General features: G+C 40.0%; 1 protein-coding gene across 7 annotated transcripts in view; it reads right to left on the bottom strand.

Annotated features, from left to right (window-relative positions):
• Positions 1-21,285, bottom strand: part of FAT1 (FAT atypical cadherin 1) — a 127,032-nt gene that overhangs the window by 51,153 nt on the left and 54,594 nt on the right. For all 7 annotated transcript variants that reach the window (XR_004805594.2, XM_035699706.2, XM_025471728.3 and 4 more), the window contains exon 3: positions 19,787-20,101. Coding sequence is in view for 6 of the 7 variants with exons in the window: in XM_035699706.2 (XP_035555599.2) it covers positions 19,787-20,101 (315 nt within the window). In the remaining variant the exon portion in view is untranslated. The remainder of the gene's footprint in view (positions 1-19,786; positions 20,102-21,285) is intronic.

Here is a 21,285-nt window from a genome sequence, read left to right as displayed (position 1 = left end):
CAGATGAACAAGAAGACCTTTCTTTCTAGATTCACAACACTGAGGCCAAAAGAAATCCTATAGAAAGTACTACATTGCTTTCTTTTGCCTAATACCAACCCCAGGGGGAGGTTGTGCATATATATGCATGGTGGGGGGGGTGGGGGTGGCAAGAGGTGCTGCACCCTCTAAGGGGAAATTCATGTTTGTAAAATTTGCATAGAAAATGAACTCTGACAAGAAAACAAAATTTCCTAAGGAAGCAGGACAATATGAGGGAAACCATGGATAGTACTGGGAAGTACCCTCTACCTGAAAACAGTTGACCCCATCAGGAGGCTATACCCAAATATGCAGAGCTCTAGCCACAACACCTCAGCTATGGAATCCATCATGCATTTCATATTCATTTCCACTGTGATTCTGTACATCTCAATCCTACTTGACAAACACCTGTATCAAAAGATGAATCCCAAGAATCCTTTTCCTACATACCCAGGACATGTTATTAACCCTGTTGCTATTAAATACCCTAATAAGTATATCCCTTTCTTTCATTTTAAACATTTGTGCTCATCTTTAATTATTATGAAATCCCAGGAAGACAAATACTTAATAGAAATAGCACGATTTTAGAAACAGCATGATATTTCAAAGCTAGAGAGAAACCTTCAAGATTATTGAGCTCAGCTGCCTAAGCCAAAGGGAAGTTAAATTGTCTCAAGGCCACCAGTAAGTCATTATCAGAGTCAGGATTAGAGTTCAGTTTTCCCGACGCCCTAATGAGACTGTTTGGGGTTTCTTTTCCTCCCCTTCACCCCGCACTGCATAACTTACTGCACTTTGGTATTTCAAGTCTCCATAAACTCTGAACTGCGACTTACATAAAGTTTAGGAGAACACACACACACACACACACACACACACACACACACCAGCAATAATCATTATTCATTTAGTAGGTCAAAAAAAGCAAGTTAGAAAGTAAAATGAGTGGACAAAGCAAGAAAATATATATGCAAATGCTGCCTTTTGCAACTGTGCTTTATCTTTTCTGCGGAGCACTATTAAATTAAAAATAGAAATGAAAAGAGAAAATTTCTTTCCTTGGCCTAGAAAAACATCTCATTGTGTAGACCAATATTATATAGAAGAACTGAGTTAGCAAAAATACTATATTCTCACCCACTAGCAGCTACCAATTTACCCCATAAATATATGTAAAACTAAGAAACCAACCTTTCCTATGGTTGAGGATCATTAAAAAAAAAAAAACCTCTTCATAGCTTTTCAATACACATTAGCATTTAGAGACGAGAACCATTTAAGAACAGTTAAATTAACTGTTTCAATACAAAATTTTACTCTTTGACGTTTCTTATAAATCAATACCAAAAACCACCTCCGAACTTCCCAAAGTTTAAGAGATCAAATGGACGTCACAAAGCAGGTAGCACATCAAAGTCAACATGAAAGGATTAGTAGGTGAAGATAACATGAGACCATCCACAAAGGTGGAGCTATATTTAGGTATTCGTTCAACTGCTCTGTGGCATGCACTAAGAAGGTCTTGTTGCCAAGGAACAAAGGTGAAGGCAAAGACCACATTCAGGAAATAATATGAAAGTGAGACTTGAGTGTAGAGTTCATATAGAACACAGGGAGAGGCAAGAGCTCTTGCTGAGGGCTCTCTAATCGAGGAGAGCTTTAACTTGGCTGGATGATGAGACACACATAGTCTACACAGGTAGTCTAGCCGTCTAGACTACTAGACAGTAGTCCCAGCAGACAACCAGCCCAGCACCAAAATGCAAGCGAGGCCATCCAGGCCCAGCCAGCCTCAGAGCCAACCAGTCAAATGAACACTGCATGAAAAGATTGGTCAGGCCTGGACAAGACCAGAACTGCCCAGCAGAATCCTATACTAAACTATAGGTGGTGGTTGTTTTAAGCCACTCAATTCTGGGACAGTTTACTACACAGCAGGAGCTAAATAATGCATCAGATGATCTCATCTCTAATTGTTATCTGACTTCCTACATGGCAAGGTATTGTGCTATGAGCTTTGAGTAAATTATCCCATTTAATCCAGATGGATATAAGTGGCGATATCGGTATCATAATAAATAAATATACATTTTTACAGGTTCAGAGAAATTAGACTGCTTACTCCACATCACTCGGCAAGGTGCGGAGCTGGGAGTTCAATACACCTAGAGCACCAGAGCCTGAAGTCCACAGTAAGGATGAGGGAAACGAGAGGGGGAAGTGAAAGATCTGGTTCTATAAAAGATGGTTTGAAACATCAGTGCTGCAGACGTAACTACATGACAGCCAGGGAAGGAGGAGTGGGAAAAATTTCCAAATGGGATTAAGGTCCAACACAACAAGAGAGCAAATACTAATGATAAGTAGTAGGAGTTTCCAAAGAACCAAAACTGTATTTAAATTTTAAAAAAAGGGCAGCCCAGGTGGCTGAGTGGTTTATTGCCACCTTTAGCCCAGGGTGTGATTCTGGAGACCCAGGATCGAGTCCCACGTCGGGCTCCCTGCATGGAGCCTGCTTCTCCCTCTGCCTGTGTCTCTGCCTCTCTCTCTCTCTCTCTCCCCCTGCTAAATAAATAAATAAAACCTTAAAAAAAATAAAATAAAATAATTTTTTAAAAAAAGTCTTGGTTTTGGAGAGAAAACAATATGGCCATGTATTCGCCTTGCTTGGCAGGAAATTTACTCTCAACCATTTTCCAATGACTCTACTTGAGAAGAAGGAGAGGAAGGGGAAAGATCGAGGAAGGGGTGGAGGTTGGGGGGAGTCTACTCACCTAATTCACATTTCCCATTTCTCTGATTATTCTCCTCTAGTCACTACAACTACTTTGGCGTTTGTACCCTTTTGCTCATTTTAGAATAATGCATGAGCTACAGTAACAGATATTGTAGAAAAGCAGCATCCAACAGAACTTTCTGTGATGGGCAACTTCTTCAATCTGCACTGTCCTCTGAGGTAGCGCCCAGCAGATGTGGCTGCTGAGCACTGGAGGCATGGCTCATGGGACCGCAAAACTGAATTTTTAAGTTAATTTAAATAATTTAAGTAGTCTCCAGTCATTTCCACTCTTTCAGGGAGGATCCAATTTTCAAATTATCCCTGTCAAAACCAAAACCTGGTAATGACAATACGCCCAATCTTTTTCTGTAGTTAGAATTTGAAGCAGTGATTCCACGGCAAATATATTTGGTATCAAATTCTAAATTCTGTAAATATCGGTCTTAAAGAGTGAAGAAGCAACAATGTCCAAGATTCTGACATGCTGATGCTGCCGCACAATGCTTCCCTCTGCACATCCCTTCCCTTCTCCTAGTCTTTCTCACTTGGGCTCAGCTGGGGGCAAAGAAACCTGGTTGGTTGGTGGTAGTTGACAGCTTCACCTAAGCACCTAAAAATCAAGAATCTCTGTGTTGAAAGACTTGGGGGGGGGGGGGGTCAATACCAACTTTTATTTTTAGCTTCTGATTTCTAAGAACTAAAAATTAACCAATGGCATGTATGTTCATAAGCACTGTTGATGCTGTCATAAAGTTTACTAACTCAAAAGTCACCCACTTGTTCAGTCTGTATTTAGTTATTCAATCCATTTTTTCAGGACTTCTCTGAACACTCCATGACACACAAAGAAAAGCTTAGGACAAGGCCCATGTCCTCAAAGGCATGCAATTCATTTAAGGAAACTAGCTCTTAGACCTAAAAGGTACAGACAAGTATTAAACTATGGTCTCATAGCTCACTTTTTAGGCAACACTAATGGTGTGCTTCCAAGCATCTGGCTCTGGGCTAGGCACTATATCGGTCATTCTCAATGAATAATCACAGCAACCCCACAAGGGAGCCAATAATAGATGATCTTAAGATACTGGAGGCTGGGCAGCCCTGGGCTCAGCAGTTTAGCGCCACCTACAGCCCAGGGCATGATCCTGGAGACCCGGGATCGAATCCCACATCAGGCTCCCTGCATGGAGCCTGCTTCTCCCTCTGCCTGGGTCTTTGCCTCTCTCCCTCTCTCTCTCTCCTCTCTGTGTATTCTCATGAATAAATAAATAAAATCTTTAAAAAAAAAAAAAGATACTGGAGGCTTTTGAGGTATACAGTCACAAAGCTAGTAAATGGCAGGGCAGAGATGTGACCCTAAGTCCATCTGACCCCAGAACCCAAACTCTTAGCTCACACAAATAACCTTAAATTGCATACACCATAATTACATATTTAGTGTGTATAATGATCACATCACAAAATTATTCAGTGAACACATAGGAGCTTCTTACATTATTCTAAGACTACCTCTAGCCATCCAGTCTGGCTTCCTTTGTGAACGTCCTCAAGACTCTGTACCCTTTTTACAGAGCTTTATTAATCACAGCACTATTGTGATTAGCCCTTTTGACTGTAGGTATGCAATTTAGGTGTATTATTTTTAACTGTTTTCCCTGATTTTGCTGGAACACTTTAATATAGCCTGCTCTTTACTAAGTTCAGGAACTTCAACTGTGGTATATATGGTGGTAAAATAAGTATTTAGTTTAAGACACTGTGATTTCCTTAGGAGTTGTTACTACCATGATCTGGAAGTCTGATTTCTACCTTTCTACTTTCATTCAATTCCCATCTCTTTTTAAATATTTATTTATTCATGAGAGACACAGAGAGAGAGAGGCAGAGACACAGGCAGAGGGAGAAGCAGGCTCCATGCAGGAGCCCGACGTGGGACTCGATCCCGGGTCTCCAGGATCACACCCTGGGTTGAAGGTGGCGCTAAACCACTGAGCCACTAGGGCTGCCCTCAACCCCTATCTTAGCAAGGACTGCTCCCAGATCTTAGCAAGGACTGCTCCCAGGACAGTCAGTGCTTCAAGAATCAGCAACACTAAGAACAATTGCGATAAAACTGTAATACCCCAGTAAATAGGCTGTTAAACACATGGCTCAAGCAAGTTTTACAAAAACTAAAAAGGTAATATATTTATATATGATACGTGATATGTGTATACGCCTTCATAAAAGTCCAAACCCCAAATGTAAAAATTAAAACTTAGAAATATGACAGTAGTATATCTTTTACAATTTTTTTTTTCCAATACTTCTTTTTATAGAGGAAGGGGCTGGGCAGAGAGAGGGAGAGAGAATCTTAAGCAGGCTCCACACCCAGCACAGAGCCAATGTGGGTCTCAATCTCACAGCCCTGAGATCATGACCTGAGCTAAAATCAGGAGTAGGAGGCTCAGGCGACTGCATCACCCAGGCACCCCTCTACTACGTTTTTTAACAAAAACTTTATAAGAGTGTATCATATGTTCTAAAATGTACTCTTACTGTAAAAACTAAGCTTGCTAGAGCCAAAGGACATTTTAAAAGGAAGAGCAAGCTGACTCTCAGTTCTGGAGGGAGCCTCCTAAACTACTGTGTCTGAGAGCCAGACGTAAATTAAGTCTTCCTTTTTAAAAATTAATATATAAAATATGCAACAAATTGTACACAGTTGAATCTTTTTAGTATTTTTCATATTCTTTCCTCCCCCATGGGAAGAGTGAAATTAAAAAAAAAAAAAAAATCACCCTGGGGATGCCTGGGTGACTCAGTGGTTGAGTATCTCCCTTGGCTCAGGGCGTGATCCCGGAGTCCCAGGATGGAGTCCCACCTCAGGTTCCCCATAGGGGAGCCTGCTTCTCCCTCTGCCTGTGTCTTTCTCTCTGTGTCTCTCATGAATAAATAAATAAAATCTTAAAAAAAAAGAAAAGCCTAAATATTTTTCAGTAACCCTATTAACAATAATTATAAATACTAGCTTAATGCCTATAAAATATAAAGCCCTAATTAGAAAGTTATTTCAACTAAAAACCAAGAGAGAAAAAAACCCTTTTATTCTGAAGAAACTGAAACAATTTCTTGCTGCCTTTTTCCCCCATCTATTTTCTTCCTTCCTCACTGCTCTTTTAAGAGTTCATTTAACAAGCACCATGGGCCTCGGGGTACCATGAGAATAATAAAGAAAAAATGTTTCAAAAACCATTTACCCTGTAAAATATTCTTTGTCAGAAAGAATTTACCTGTGCTTGCCCTACATTTGCCACAACGATCCTTTCTGGTTTAGCCATAATGACCTCTCATTCCTCTTACATATATTATAGGCTATAAAAAAAAAAAAACAGTAAAATGCCTCTACCAGGAAAAATTAACACAGATGCTACAAAATAAATAGAGAAGATAGGAGAGGTCAGAAGGTAAACAAAAGCATTTTAGAACTTTATGGGGGATGTATTTTAAATTCTGGGCTCATGATGATTTTTGTTTTTTAAACTTCCACTGTACACTACTGAAATACAGCCTGCTTAAGTTTGTTAAGCTACCAAAGAACCACAAGGACTAATCAAATGCATGGAACACAGGGGAGGAAACATAATCAGTACTTATTCTACTTTGTTAAATGAAGTATTAAAGCCAGGAAAGCACAGTGAGACAGGAAAGCAGGAGACAGAAACTGGAGAGTTCCATGCAGCACGTGACTGCTGCTCAGTAAATGGTTTTCCATGGGACAGAAGGCCTTACACATCGGTTCCCAACCAGCTTTAATAAAATGAAAACGTTCTCAGAACAAGGCTGATGACGACAACTCCAAGTGACAAAGATCCCAGCTCGAGTCCCGGGGGACCACACAGTGGGTAGACAGAGGTACCCAGGCGGTAGGACGGGAAACTGGACCAAAGATAGCATTTCTCGGGCAGCCCGGGTGGCTCAGCGGTTTAGCGCTGCCTTCAGCCCAGGGCCTGATCCTGGAGACCTGGGATCGAGTCCCACGTCGGGCTCCCTGCACGGGGCCTGCTTCTCCCTCTGCCTGTGTCTCTGCCTCTCTCTCTGTCTCATGAATAAATAAAAGCTTAAAAAAAAAAAAAATAAATAAATAAATAATAAAATAAAATAAAATAAATAAAATAAATAAAATAAAATAAAATAAAATAAAATAAAATAAAATAAAATAAAATAAAAATAGCATTTCTCTGTTCAAACTTTAAAAGATTCCTCTTCCAACAGGTGCAATTGAAAAGTCCTATGAATTCCACCATTTTTTAAAAATCTTTGTCAAATGTAAAGTGAGTCTTGAGCAGCAAGCACACACTAGCACGTCTGGGTCTGTGCTGGATTTAATAAATGGGTACGGGTTGGGCCTGGCCCTGGAAGCCCTAAGCTGAGCCCGAATGCCCACCCACACGGGCAGGCACCCAAGCACCCACTCGGACAAGGCAGGGCGGACCTGGAGAGACAGGCAGGCGGGGAGGCTGGGCATCGCTAGCTCAGCCCCATTCTAAAAATACAGATTGCCTTAGAGGCCGAGAGAGGACTTTGCATTTTTCCTGTAGTTATCACTCAACATCCACCCCCCGGAGCTTCAGACCATGAGCTCAGAGATGCTCCGCAGAACCGCGCGGTCTTTATTTAGGTGGTGCAGGGCCGAAGCCCGCACGTAACTGCGGCCCGCCTGGAGCTCCGCCGGCAGCTGCGGCATCTGAGCGGCTACTGTTTGTCACTGCAGTCCTGGTGCCGGCAGGATTAGGCTTAGAGCCAAAAATGGGATTCTATTCATAGACTGTCAAGGCTGCACAGGCGCTGGGGACTCACTCGGTTCGAGGTTTCAGAGTCCCATAGAAAATCCTTACTTACAAAATGAATCCAACGACCAAATCTAAAGTCACACGGGTAAGTGCCTGGGTAGGAATTTATACCCTGAAGTCTCCAAGACCTCTCTCTTCTGGCTTTAATTCCATTTTACTAGCTGTTTCTTGTTGAAACTTCATGGTATTAAAACCAAAGATAAACACAAGATCAAAAGCCACATGCATTTTATCAGGAATTGCCTTCAACATTCTTATAAATGTCAGATACAGCAGAGGTGGGGAGGGAAAGAAACCCAATCCATTTTATAAGGGCCACATCATGTTGACAAAAAGGGCACCTAAATGGAAAATCTGAAAATACTGGTCCTTAAAATAATTTTGAGAAAGGCACGTAAATGGAAAACCTGAAAATGCTGGTCCTAAAAATAATTTTAAGAAATAATATTCAGCAATGTATGAAAAAAACAAACCCAGAATACTCCTTTATAAAACTTATCAGAAGGATTCAAGATTAACAGATTTTAAGAGGAAAAGCGTATCTTCTTCAACATGTGCAAAAAAGCACTGAATAAAAAAACTTCACTTCTTTCAGACTCTTTCTTTTTTTATTTCACTATAAAATAAAAAATAAGCAGGAGGAACAGGTAAGAAAAATCTTTAGACTTTTCCTTAAAGTATCTGCATGGAAAAAGATTACAAATAGGTAAAAACTTTTTTTTCTCCTTAAATGAATTCCTGCCATTGTAAAGTGACTGGCCCTTTATTTCCTTCCTTTGTGGCTATCAAATGTTACCGGAAACCCTTGGAAGTTGTTTGCAGCTGTAGCTACTTCCTATTGCACTTTGTTCAGCCTCCGTTCCAGCCACAATAAAACACCATTTACTTTGAGAAAAAAAAAATATATATGGCAGTATGATACTGGACTAGAACACGGATGAGTACCAGCATCCCTGCAAACCTCTAAGTCACACAATTGTAAGTCTTTACCATGCTTTAGGGATCACTACACATAAACTACACACACACACACGCACACGCATATATATGTATATAACTTCTATAAACATCACCACATCTTTCTGAAATCAAATAAACATGTCTCATACTGAACTTAAAATAATTCTACATTAAATACGTTATCCTACATGTACATAAATGAATGAAAATCGGGGCCCTGTATAAAGTTGTCCTCTACAAAGCATGTGAAGCTGTCATTAGGTATTTGGAACCATGACTATCTTAACTCAGAATAAGGGAATAGGAACAAAACTGGAGAAAGTGGTCAAGATCTGATAAGCATACTTACGGCCGACTGTGAGAGTGGGGATTTCAACCTCTGAAATAGTTTTTTAACAGGATACCCCAGCACACACAAAAAAGTGTGAAAATCTCAAAACTTGGAAATACTCTATTTTCTAATGAGAAATAGTTTTTTCTCAAAGGAGAAGAGAGCTAATAGTCTGTCATCAACGTGCTAAATCTTATCTGAGACTTTAACCGTGATAACTAATATCCTAACTACTATTCTTTGAAGAATAACTTTAATAATCTGGAGAAGCAAACACAGATTGTTTTGTTAGTATATACTGCTTAGCCATGGGAACAGTTCAGTTTTTACTTGATGACTATCAAATAGTCTACCCCTGAGAAATAAATCAACAATTTAACTAGTCCAACTAACAAATAGACCAATATATCAGGAGCCAAAAAACTACCATCAACCCGTTTTTGTATGGCTTGCGAACTAAGAATGGCTTTTACATCCTTAAAGGGCCGGGGAAAAAAAAATAAATCAAAAGAAGACTATATTGTGACACATGAAAAATACACGAAACTCAAATTGCAATGTCCATAAATAAAGTTTTATTGGAAGACAGCCGGGCCCATTCATTTTCATTTTGTCTATGGCTACTTCCACTCAGTGACAAAGCTGAGTGGCTGTGACAGAGACAGGATGGCCCACAAAGCCTAAAATATTTACTACCTCGCCCTTTACAGAAAAAGCTTAATGTTCCTTGCAGTACATGGTTAATAAAACTAAGTTTAAAGATCTAGCGTTATTTAGAAACTTCATGCTCTTTGGTCTAAAAATATTATAGAAATAAGATTAGCCTAAAAAGCAACCATTATGTCATAGAGGAATTCCTCGACACAAAGAACAGAGAAGGTACAGAAAAACTGGTTCCCAAACCACACTTACATCCCAAACCCACAAGCACACCGGGCGAATGTGGGAGGGGCTGTGCTCCCAGAAGTGGCAGTTAGGGAATTTATGTCTTTCTGGCGCCAACCCCCAGGTGACCTTTACCTCTCTGAAGTCATGTAATTATTTGTAAAATGGGAAAAACACCAATGGGGAAGACAGCAGACTCTTGGTACTGTTTGCAGCTCCAGCCGTCTCCCAGGGTTTCTTGTAAAGAAGAAGTATGTGAGGTTGCTTGTCAGAGATAAAGCTCAATGCACCTAATACATAATAAGCTACACTTGTCAGCAGCCCTCTGACTCCTAATGAAAGTTTTGTTCCGGCCTGATCCAAGAGCGAGGTCAAGGAACAGCGGCAGGGTGCAAGACTGGTCCAGGAAAGATCAGAGAACAACACAGAAGGGCGGCAAAGGAAGGAAAGCCACGGTTTGCTGGCTTCTCTTTGGCGGTCTTTTTCAAGCTCAAATCTCAAAGGTAACAGGCATGAGAGAGCCTGATGGAAATCAGCCTGAAGAGAGAGAAGCAGCAGGACTTACACAATTCAAACTGTGCCATGTGCTCCAGATCCAATAATGAGAAGAGATCAGCCTCCAAAAGAGGTGAAATTTTAACTCTACAGAATTGATAAAGGAAAAGCTAAGAAAATAGCTGAAAGCCTCCAACTCGTTTTTAAACCATTTAAGATTCCAAGGGGGATGGAAATGGACCCAACAGCTGTCAAAGAGCCTAAGCCCTTTTACCATGCACACGCAGAGACACACAGAAATCACACGCTCACATATATTCAAGAAGAATGCCTCTCCTTTGACTTACCAAACGTTTCTGATGCATTTACTTTTAACCATAAAAATTGTTTTCAGTGTATTTGTTCCCAGACAGGAAGATATACATCCACAAATAAGAAGATATAAAAATATATTTACTAGACAGCATAAAACCAGTGGATCAGCAAAATGGGTGGTGAGATGGACGTGCATATGCACAGATATTTCTATGATAACGTGGCAAAGTCCATCGATAAATAAAGTCATTTTCCTAAAGCGCAGCATCCAATACCGTTATACCGTTAAGAGAAAAACCCAAGATGGGTATCACTTCATGTCCTATGACTGTACCTGTCTAGAAAGAAGAGGAAAAAAACCAGTTATGTCTTCTTGTTTGTATAGAAGGGAAAGAAACTGCAAACACTAGCTGCCTCAAAGTGTTTCAAAATGTAGGTTTTATTATTCAAGTATGGTGAGGCCCACAAGTCAGGAGACCACTGTCACTCAAGAGAGAGTTGTTTACAATCCCCAGAGGGGACACACCATACCACACAGGGGCACTCAGGGACACGCCAGGTCGGCCAGCGGGTAGAAGGAAGGAGGAGAGAGCATGGGAAAGAGACTTTGTTGTGGGTTCCACAAAATACACAAGCAAAGCAGAAGAAGCAGGTTTAGGACTGGCCGGTTTGAATGATCTCAGTGGGCTCTGGAGCAGAGAGGGCTGTGCTGGTCGTCTGATACCTGAATCTGGGAGATTAAGGCAGGTGGTCAGATAGGGACTGAAATAGAGAACACAGCTGGATAAAGGAAGTGATTCCAATTATGGGTTCTGGACTTGCTTGTATGCCTATGAAATGTGGATCCTATGCAATCTCTATGCGATTTCAGGCTCTGCCCAGGTCAGGGGAGCCCTAGACACGAGAGCATCAAGGAGAGAGAAAATAAAACCTAATTAATATATTAAGGAAGAAAACAGTGTGTCTATGGAACTGAAAAGGAACAAAAATTTCCACTGGATACCTTTTTGGACCTTTTGAATTTTGTACTCTGAATGCAACATTTATAACAAGTAATGTAATTTATGTAATTTATGTTCTACAGACCCAGGCACACATGCATCTGTGCACAAACACACCTCTGCTTTCCAGTCTTCCTAACTAGAACACAGTGATGATGGATGGTTCCAGCCAGAACTTGAGAATCCCCATTCTGGGCATTAGGCACAATACTGTGATACAAATCTAGGGATGAAAGTGTAGCACAAACAAACCCAGAATGTTGCTGAGCTTCTGCTTAAGATAAACCTAGACACTCAATTTTCACTCCTTAAAAACATAACAAAAAATGGCTAAGACGACTCCTACTAATTACATGAAGTTTTAACAGTATATACATATTTATGGCAGTTCTAAATTGAATAAGCTTTTTTTTTTTTTTTTTTTTTTGCAATTAAAAAGCAGTAGCTAAATTTCCACCACTTCCAGCCAGGGGGTCAGATTTACCCTCCACCAGAAAACAAAACAAAACAAAACAGACAAAATAAGTGAGTAAGGGTTTATGGGACATGAGATAACAAAGACAGCCAGTCCTCCCTGAGATGGGAACCTACAATGTCCCAGCTTATAGCCTCAAGACAGTTTCCAGACAACTGTCCCCTCCCAGGTGAAAAGTGAAGAGAAATGCGAGTATATGTCCACACAGAGACTTCTTCCCCAATATTCACAGGAGCTTAATTTGTAACAGCCAAAAAGCACAGAACACAAATGCCCAACAACAGGTGACCGGATAAATTACAGTGTACCTAGGCAAAGGATACTCCGCAATAAAAAGGAAGATCCTTTTGGTACTAAAACATGCAGGAATCTCAAAGCAAATACATTAAGTACAAGAAGTTTTTCCAGGAAAAGAGAGTATATACTCCATGAGTCTATTTCCATAAAACTTTAGGAAATGCACATAGTGACCTAAAGCAGATGAGTGGTTGTATGAGGATGCAGGTGGACAAGAGCTGGGGGGGACGGGGAAACAAGAGGCATGGGAATCTTTTGCAAGAGACCGACCTGTTCACTGCTTGAGTGTGGGAATGGTTTCCCAGCTGTATTGCTAGGTCAAAACTTATCAAACTGTTGGCTTTAAATGTGTGTCAGTTATACTTCAGTATGACTTTTTAAAAATAAAGAGCAATATTTGCTTTGCATACAAAACTCGAAAATGCCAAGTACATAGATAAGAGAATAAAACTATGGTCTTTTCTAAAGCACACCCGCACATAAAAGTAACAACACTTCAAAATTATCTGCAGATTGTGAATGTAGCATATCACGCCTCAAAAGTTAAATTGTTAATACAGAATAAAAAGACATTTTGCTACGGTGGTTTCAGTTTCCTGAGGCTACTTGTAGAATCATGAAAGCTGGGAGGTGCACACTGGTCCCTATTGTTCAGGACTCCCCTTCTCTGTCCTTGACATGCCACAGAACGAAGCTATAAAGCGTTTGTCTGCAGGAGCCGGGCCTGTCAAGGCTCAGACAATCTAACATTCTGTGCTCCTGTCTCTCTCCCACTTGAGCAACAGCGGGATTTATGTTAAAAGAAGTAAATTTAACAAACAAAAAAGGACTTTTAAATACAGAGAACCGATGCTGCCAAAGAGGAGGTGGGGGCAGGTGGGAGCAGAGGGGGTTTGGGGGTATTCTGGGGGGGGTGTAAAAAGGAAATTTACCCTGACATTGGACGTAATTCAACAAAACATGTTAAAAATTCATGGTGTCAACAGAAGTGTGTCAGGAAAGGAAAAGAGAACAAGTCTCTTCTGCTTGTATACCCTGAAAAAGGAAAGCCCTGCCCCCAACCCACCCCCTCAATTAAACAACATAAGAACATCCAAAATGAAGAAAAACAGTTCCCCGCACCATGGTCAAGCACAAAAATGTTCAAACCTGCCGCTTAGAACCCAAAATTCAGATTATCAAATGCAGTCCTAGGAAGGTTTTTTGGTTTTATTTTTAGGTTTTATTTTTCAAAAAACTATTTTGTCCTAATAAGACAAAAGGAGAAAAAAGTGGACTGTGGACATTCTTCCCTCCTCTCCAGAATGACTCAGTGAGGTCACCTGTTTTAGATTTCTACAAAACATTCTGAGGAATTACAGGCACATTCTTAAAAATAGGTCCTTATTTATAAAAATAACATAAATATTGTCTTTCAACCATTATTCCGGTATTGAAGATTTTTCCAGCACATTCTCCCCCATACTCCTCTAACTTGATCGCCTGCCTGGCTGCTAATGCTCATCACCACATCAAACTGTCCCCCAACATGACGAACATCCCCTACCTCTTCTCCAACCGTCCACTTTCCCGACCTTCAAAATCAGCCCAGTAACTTGTGCAAGGGGCTTCACCTTCCTAACTACACCCACCCCATCAATCTGTTTCTCACCTCCTCCAGAGTTGTTTATCCCAGTCCAGGGCCACACTACCCGGTACCCACAGAAGTTTCCGTTTGCCATTTCACGTCCATAGACTATGAACTTTCAAAGCATCTCTTAACATGCTATATACAGAGGAGAGGCTCAGTAAATGCTTGATGCAAAAACACATGACTGAATGGCAATGAATTTAAGCTTTCTCTAGTCTGCTGGACATCGTGAAAAATCACCAGGGTCCTGAACTTATCTTTACCACCAAGAAGCAAGTGGATGCATTTTATTCCATCAAATGTGTTTATCCTGGATCAATTTACTAAAGTCTTGATTAATGCAGTTAATAGAGCAAATGTAGCAGATGTGAATGGAAGAGGAGGTGGCATCTTTCCCATAAATGATTCTGAGTGTCTGCACTCTGTAGACGTCCCTCAACAGGCGTGCAAAAATGCTGGTCACTAATCACAAGATGGAAGGACCAGGAAGCCAGGTTTCCCCACGATCCCAGAGGTGAAAGCCTCACTCCTGCCCAAATCCCCTGATTTCCAGACCACTGATTTTCTCACTCAGCCATTAATTATTAAGGAACATGATTTAGGGTCTCCAGGTGGTGTTATGGTCAGTAAATCACGGGAACTTTCTTCTACAAGACTCTTTCATCGGCCTCCACGATCTGCCCTCCCATAATACCGACCTACCCATTAAAAATAGGTCTGCTTTAAACGTTTTGAGCAAGATGTATACTTTGAAGCATTGCAGTTGGGGCCCTGAGGATCATGCTCAAAGTTTCTGCTGAGTTGGGGGAACAGAATCATCTGGAGACAGGCCTTGTATAGCTATGTTTAATCTTTAATAACGAAGAAGCTAAAATACGGTTATTTCTTGATCTTTAGAGACTTTACACGACTTGTGAAATCATTAGACTTCTTTACTACCCATATAGTTTGTAATATACTTCACAACAAAAACATTCTTGCGTTCTAACTATAGTTATTCCCCACTATTACCTGTCTTCAACTCATAAAAAAAAAATAAAAGCTTCCTGTAATCCTTATGAATTTGCTCCTGCGGCCTTAGCAGCAGGATGCATGTGCTTCCCACCCAGGGGTTTCTGGAGCTGGCTGTGGACCCCCTGGAGGGGATTTATTATCCCTGAAGATCAAGAAGTTGTCTCAGCAGACATCCCCTCCCAAGAACTGTCAGAATAGAAAGCTATAACAGAAGATGCGATGCCACATTAATCACATTTCCTCGACACACATCAGCAGAGCAGGGCTCTGGTCCTTTCAGAGGCCCCAGAGATCACCAAGGTTTCAAGGCTGCTCACAACAGACATCAGTTCTTTAAGCGTCTTTAATTACACATTATACCCAGACCTAGAGCACTGCCTCAGATATTCAAAAGCACAATTACTGCTTGCTTGTTTGCCTGTCTCTTCACAGAAGACTCCCTCTAATCTAGAAGAGAGAAGACACAGGGAAAATGAAAACACTTTAAAGTCTAATTCGTCAATTTTAAAATTGGAGATAGCTATATTCTGAATTATCGTCCTCAAGACTAACTTCTAGATTCCTATTGCCTCCCAATTTGACTCCGAAACCCTGTGAAATTTTTATAGACTTCTTATCTTTCTTCTTTTATGTTTCATAGTGCCTTCTAATTTTTTGGCTTAGTTCTCTTTCATTTTATTTCACAAAAATGAAGCTGAACTTGGCTACTGCTTGTGCAGTAAAAACACTATGCAAGTGTGCTGCTTCAACAAGCCTCTTGTGAATCATTTACAGATGCTGATTCCAGTCTTCATGACTCAGTATAATCTCTTCATTCCAGGCCTTTCTCATGGGCTCAGGCTCCTGCAGCCTACCCCAATGCTTCCAAAACAACTCTCAGATCCTGTCTCTCTCTTCTGTAATTAAATTCATATATGGCTCAATTATTCTTTTTTACTTTATTTTTTGGTCTTCATTTCATTTCCTCATAAGTGCACTCTTTAATTCCCATCACCTCTTTCCCTCATCCCCCCACCTCCTCCCCTCTAGTAACCATCAGTTTGTTCTTTAGAGTTGAGAAACTGTTTCTTGCTTTATCTCTCACTCTTTTTTCTTCTTTGCTCATTTGTTTTTCTCCTTAAATTCTTCACATGAGTGAGATCATATGGTATTTGTCTTTATCTGACAGACTTAATCATTACACTTTATAGCTCCATCTATGTTGTTGCAAATGCCAAGATTTTGTTCTCTTATAGCTAATACTCCATTGTGTGTATGCATATGTATACACGTGCATATGTATACACACACACACATATATATACATATACATACACACACACACACACACACACACCATTTCTTCATTTATCCACCGATGAACAACTGGGTGGCTTCCACTGTTTGACTATTGTAAATAATGCTGCTATAAACATCAGGGTGTACGTATCCCTTTGAATTAGTGTTTTTCTATCTTTTGGATAAATACTCAGTAGTGCCATTGCTGGATCATAGAGTAGCTGTATTTTTAACTTTTTGAGGACCTCCATACAGTTTTCCACAGTGGCTGCACCAGCTTGCATTCCCATCAACAGTGCAGGACGGTTCCTTTTTCTCCACATCCTCACCAACACCTGTTGTGTCTTAAGTTGTTTATTTTAGCCACTCAGACAGGTATGAGGGGAGGTCTCATTCTACCTTTCATTTGCATTTCCCTCATGATGAGTGACACTGAGCATCTATCTCTTCATGTGTCTGTTGGCCATCTGGATGTCTCCTTTGGAGAAATACCCATTCAAGTCTTCTGCTCATTTTTAAATTGGATTATCTGTTTTGCAGGTATTGAGTTGTAGCACTTCTTTATATATTTTGGATACTAGCCAATAATTAGGTATGTCATTTGCAAATATCTCCCCCCCATTCTGTAGGTTACCTTTTAGTTTTGTTTCCTTTGCTGTGCAGAAGCTTTTTATTTTCATGTAGTCCCAACAGATTAGTTTCACTTTTGTTTCCCTTGCCTCAGGCGACATATCTAGAAAAACGTTGCTATGGCCAATGTCAAAGAGGTTACTGCCTGTGTTCTCTTCTAGGATTTGTATGGTTTCAAGTTATTACATTTTGAGTTTATGTTTTGTGTATGGTGTGAGAAAGCGGTCTGTTCATTTGCATGCTGCTGGTCCAGTTTTCCCAATCTCATTTGTTGAAGCAACTGTCCTTTTCCCATTAGATATTCTTTCCTGCTTGCAGTGTCAAAGATTAGTTGATCATGCAGCTGTGGGTTTATTTCTAGGTTTTCTATTCTGTTCCACTGATCTGTGTGTCTATTTTTATGCCAGAACCATACTGTTTTGAAGACTGCAGCTTTGCCCTTCTTTTTCAAGATTGCTTTGGCTATTTGAGGTCCTTTGTGGTTCTATACAAATTTTAGGATTGTTTATTTTAGCTCTGTGAAAAATGCTGTTGGTATTCTGATAGGGATTGTGTTAAATGTGCAGACTGCTTTGGGTAGTAAAGACATTTTAACAATATTTGTTCTCCCAATCCATGATCATAGAATATCTTTCCATTTCTTTGTATCCTCTTCAATTTCTTTAATTAGTTTCTTACTGTTTTCAGAGTATAGGTCTTTGACCTCTTTGGTTAGGTTTATCCTAGGGATCTTACTATTTTGAGTGTCACTGTAAATGGGATTGTTTTCTCAATTTTTCTTTCTGCTGCTTCATTATTGGTGTATAGAAATGCAATGGATTTCTGCACACTGATTTTGTATCCTGCGACTTTACTGAATTCATTTATCAGTTCTAGCACTTTTTGTGGAGTTTTTAGTTTTCTATATACAGTTATCATGTTGTCAGCAAATAGTGGGAGATTTACTTTTTCCTTACCAATCTGGACACCTTTTATTCCTTTTTGTTGTCTGATTGCTATGGCTGGGACTTCCAGCACTATGTTGAATAAAAGTGGTGAGAATGGACATCCTTGTCTTCTTCCTAACCTTAGGGGAAAAGCTCTCAGTTTTTTACCATTAAGGATGATATTAGCTACGGGTTCCTCATATAAGGCCTTCATTATGTTGAGGGAATGTTCCTTCTAGAGCTACTTTGCAGAAGGTTTTTATGATGAATGGATGTTGTACTTTGTCAGCTCAATCATTCTTAAATCATTTTTAAAAATTTTTTTACAGAGTGTGCACATGCATGCGGGTGGGGGAGGGTGGTGCGGAGCAGAGATAAGAGAGAGAATCTTAAGTAAGCTCCATTGTCAGGGCAGAGCCTGATTGGGCTCAATCGCAGGACCCTGAGATCATGACCTGAGCTGAAATCAAGAGTCTGATGCTTAAATGACTAAGTCACCTAGGCACCCCCAACTCAATCATTCTTGATGATCATCAAACCTCACTCTTATTTGCTTATCAAAGAGACACATCAAAATTCAGCCAAAGAGCTAAGGCATAATTAACTCACAAAAAAATAATCTCATACATTCAAGATTAATCTTGTACTTAAGTTTACTTTCAACAATCAAGACAGACTCTATGAGTGACAAGAGGTTTAAAAACAACCAACATTTTAATATGCTTTTTAGAGACAAAACATATACACTGATCTCTACCTGGTATCTCTGTACAGTGGTTTTGGTACAGATACTGACCTCAATCTTCTTTCTACCTCAAAACTAAAATTCAACAAAGAACACAAAATAAGAATAGTACAAAAAGGTGGACAGCGAAGACTGGTAAGGAAGTGGAGAATGCCTCTTTAATTTTGATTTTTGCATATTATTATAATATATCGAATAGACAACCCAGTAACTTAACAGGCCAACTCCCCTAGAATAAGGAAAGACAGAATTAGCAAAGACATGATGGAGGTATATACATACATTAGTCCATCTCCCTCTTCAGAACATTCCGTTAACCAGATTCTATTGAAAAGTACCACATCACTGAACCATCCCTACTTTCAAAGGCCAGTGATCTATTCGATAAGAAGTTTTCTTTCTGACAAATAAACAATCCTCACAATGTCATATGGTGATTCTGTCTTAAGTGTGATTAAGAAATCACAAGTGGAAGCTCTTTTTTGTGTGTGTGAAATAAGGCAAAAGAGAAGAACTAATAAAAACAGAGATGCTGTCAAATGTAAAAGAACAAAGATTAAGAGTTGATACTGATTTTGGAAGAGTATTTTGGCGTCAAGGAGCTACCCACTTACAAGCAGGGGGTCAGACCCTGGGAAAACAGAGGGAAAACTTGATATATCAGGTCAAGAACGTAACTGCTCCCAATCTGAAAACTGTTTAATCTTGATCCTCTCTTGCCTGCAGAGACACAGAAATACTCTATGAAAAAATTCTAAAACCACACAGAAAGATACTGCGAATTGTGAAATTCCTTTGATAATTCTTCATAAAAAGCAGAGTTCAGAAGACTGAACACTTAGCAGCAGTAGAATCTGCAGTGAGTTTAAGATATATCACTAATTTAGGAGCTTTTACTGAAACACTGTATTTGTTTTTTCACCTGAAAGTGAAATTCCACTAATGAGCAAAGTCATAAAATAAGCTCTATAAAAACAAGTTCAAAGGGGGTAAAGAAAAACATTTGGATTAAGTTCTCATCAGGAAATAAAGCCTTGTTTGGAATAACTCAAAGGGGAAATGATTTATCAAAATAAAGAGAAGTGGTAAAATTAAGAAAATTCTTAATTTCCCCGCATCAAGAAGTGTTAAGCATAAAGGTTTCACACAATACTATCGATACATACCTGTTTTAGGATGTATTGAAAAAAATCCTTGTGGATTTCCACTTGTAATTTTGTACATCAGTTTGTCATTAGAGCTAGAATCTGGATCAAATGCCTCTATTTGGACCACTGATACATCCTTGGGAGAATTTTCTATTATTTCTGGGTAATAAACAGGCTCTGACGTCTGCGGTGCATTGTCATTGACATCCTCAACCTCTATGTAGATCTCTATAAATGACGAGAGAGGCACCACACCCCGATCTGCTGCATAGACTGTTAGCCAGTAATGCGAGGTGGACTCCCGGTCCAGCCGATCTGAAGTCTCTATGACACCTGGAAAGAAAGAAGACAGCGTGTTGTCAACAACAACAACAACAACAACCTGCCTCGTTGACCAAGTGTCAACCTAAATAACAACTCTTTTTCTCAAAGGCTTGTGTGTCACTTAGAGTTGCACGCTCTCGGGCACATTAGCTAACCCTCTCTGTGCCTCTGTTTCTTTCTGTAAGATGGAAACAACAGTATGTTCACAGGTTGATTAAATGAGCAAATACACACATGAACAATCAGACTAGCACCCGGTGGGTAGTATGGTCTGTCCAAGTGTTTATTATTATTAGCGTTAGGTGTCGGGCACCGTGCAGAACCCTTTACAAATAGTATCCCAGTTAAGTCTCAAAATAACCCAAGAAGATGGGCACTAAGAGATCAGCTAATGGCCCAGTGCTCTGTGTTTCCAAGGATGAAATCTGTGAGATTCTCTATTTTTCCTAAAGGTTAATCAGGGACCAAGAGACAAAATCAACAAGCCATGGTCCAGGTCAGAGCCCCCAGTCTAGCAGCCCCTGCTTCCCACACTGCATTCATGTGACTGCTGCTGGAGTCTAGATACAGAGGCGACACTCCTCGGTGCATCACAGTTTGGTATACACAGAGTACAGCGTGTCAAAATCCAGAATAAGGGTCTGCTCAAGTCTCTTGCCCATAGAATGAAACCCTTTAGTTTCTTTTAATGCCCCCTTAGGCAAATGGCAAGACAACCAGTGTGCTAAAAATATAAATTCTGCTACAATCATGAATAAGCTCCACAAGGGCAGAGGCCACATCGTTCTTGAATTCCAACTGGCAGAGCCTGCACCTTCCCCAGAGCCCAATAATTACTTATTCAATTACTTATTCAATTAAATAGGTTTATATATTTACTTATCTATTTATTTTTTGTAAATAGATGCCTTACGCTGAAGATGGTACAGAAAGTTCCTCAATTGGGACCCAAACTAGAACACATTTCCTACTAAGTCAACCAGTAAAAGATGAGTTACAGGATTACAAAGAGGGTTAAAGTGTCTGTAATGTTCTGGCCCAGCCACTGAAACCAGTCAAAACCTTACTCAATCCCAGGATTAACCACTTCTCACGATAATGATAAAGTGGAAATATCCATTACTCTTAGGGAAATCCCACCTGTTTATTCAATGGTGTGATCCTGTCCTTTGGTGTTCCTGAAATACTGCACT

This window comes from Canis lupus, chromosome 16 (assembly GCF_003254725.2).
Source record: "Canis lupus dingo isolate Sandy chromosome 16, ASM325472v2, whole genome shotgun sequence".
NCBI classification, from domain to species: domain Eukaryota; kingdom Metazoa; phylum Chordata; class Mammalia; order Carnivora; family Canidae; genus Canis; species Canis lupus.
The sequence above is the reverse complement of the archived record's forward strand: the minus strand, read 5'-3'. Positions and strand labels throughout refer to the sequence as shown.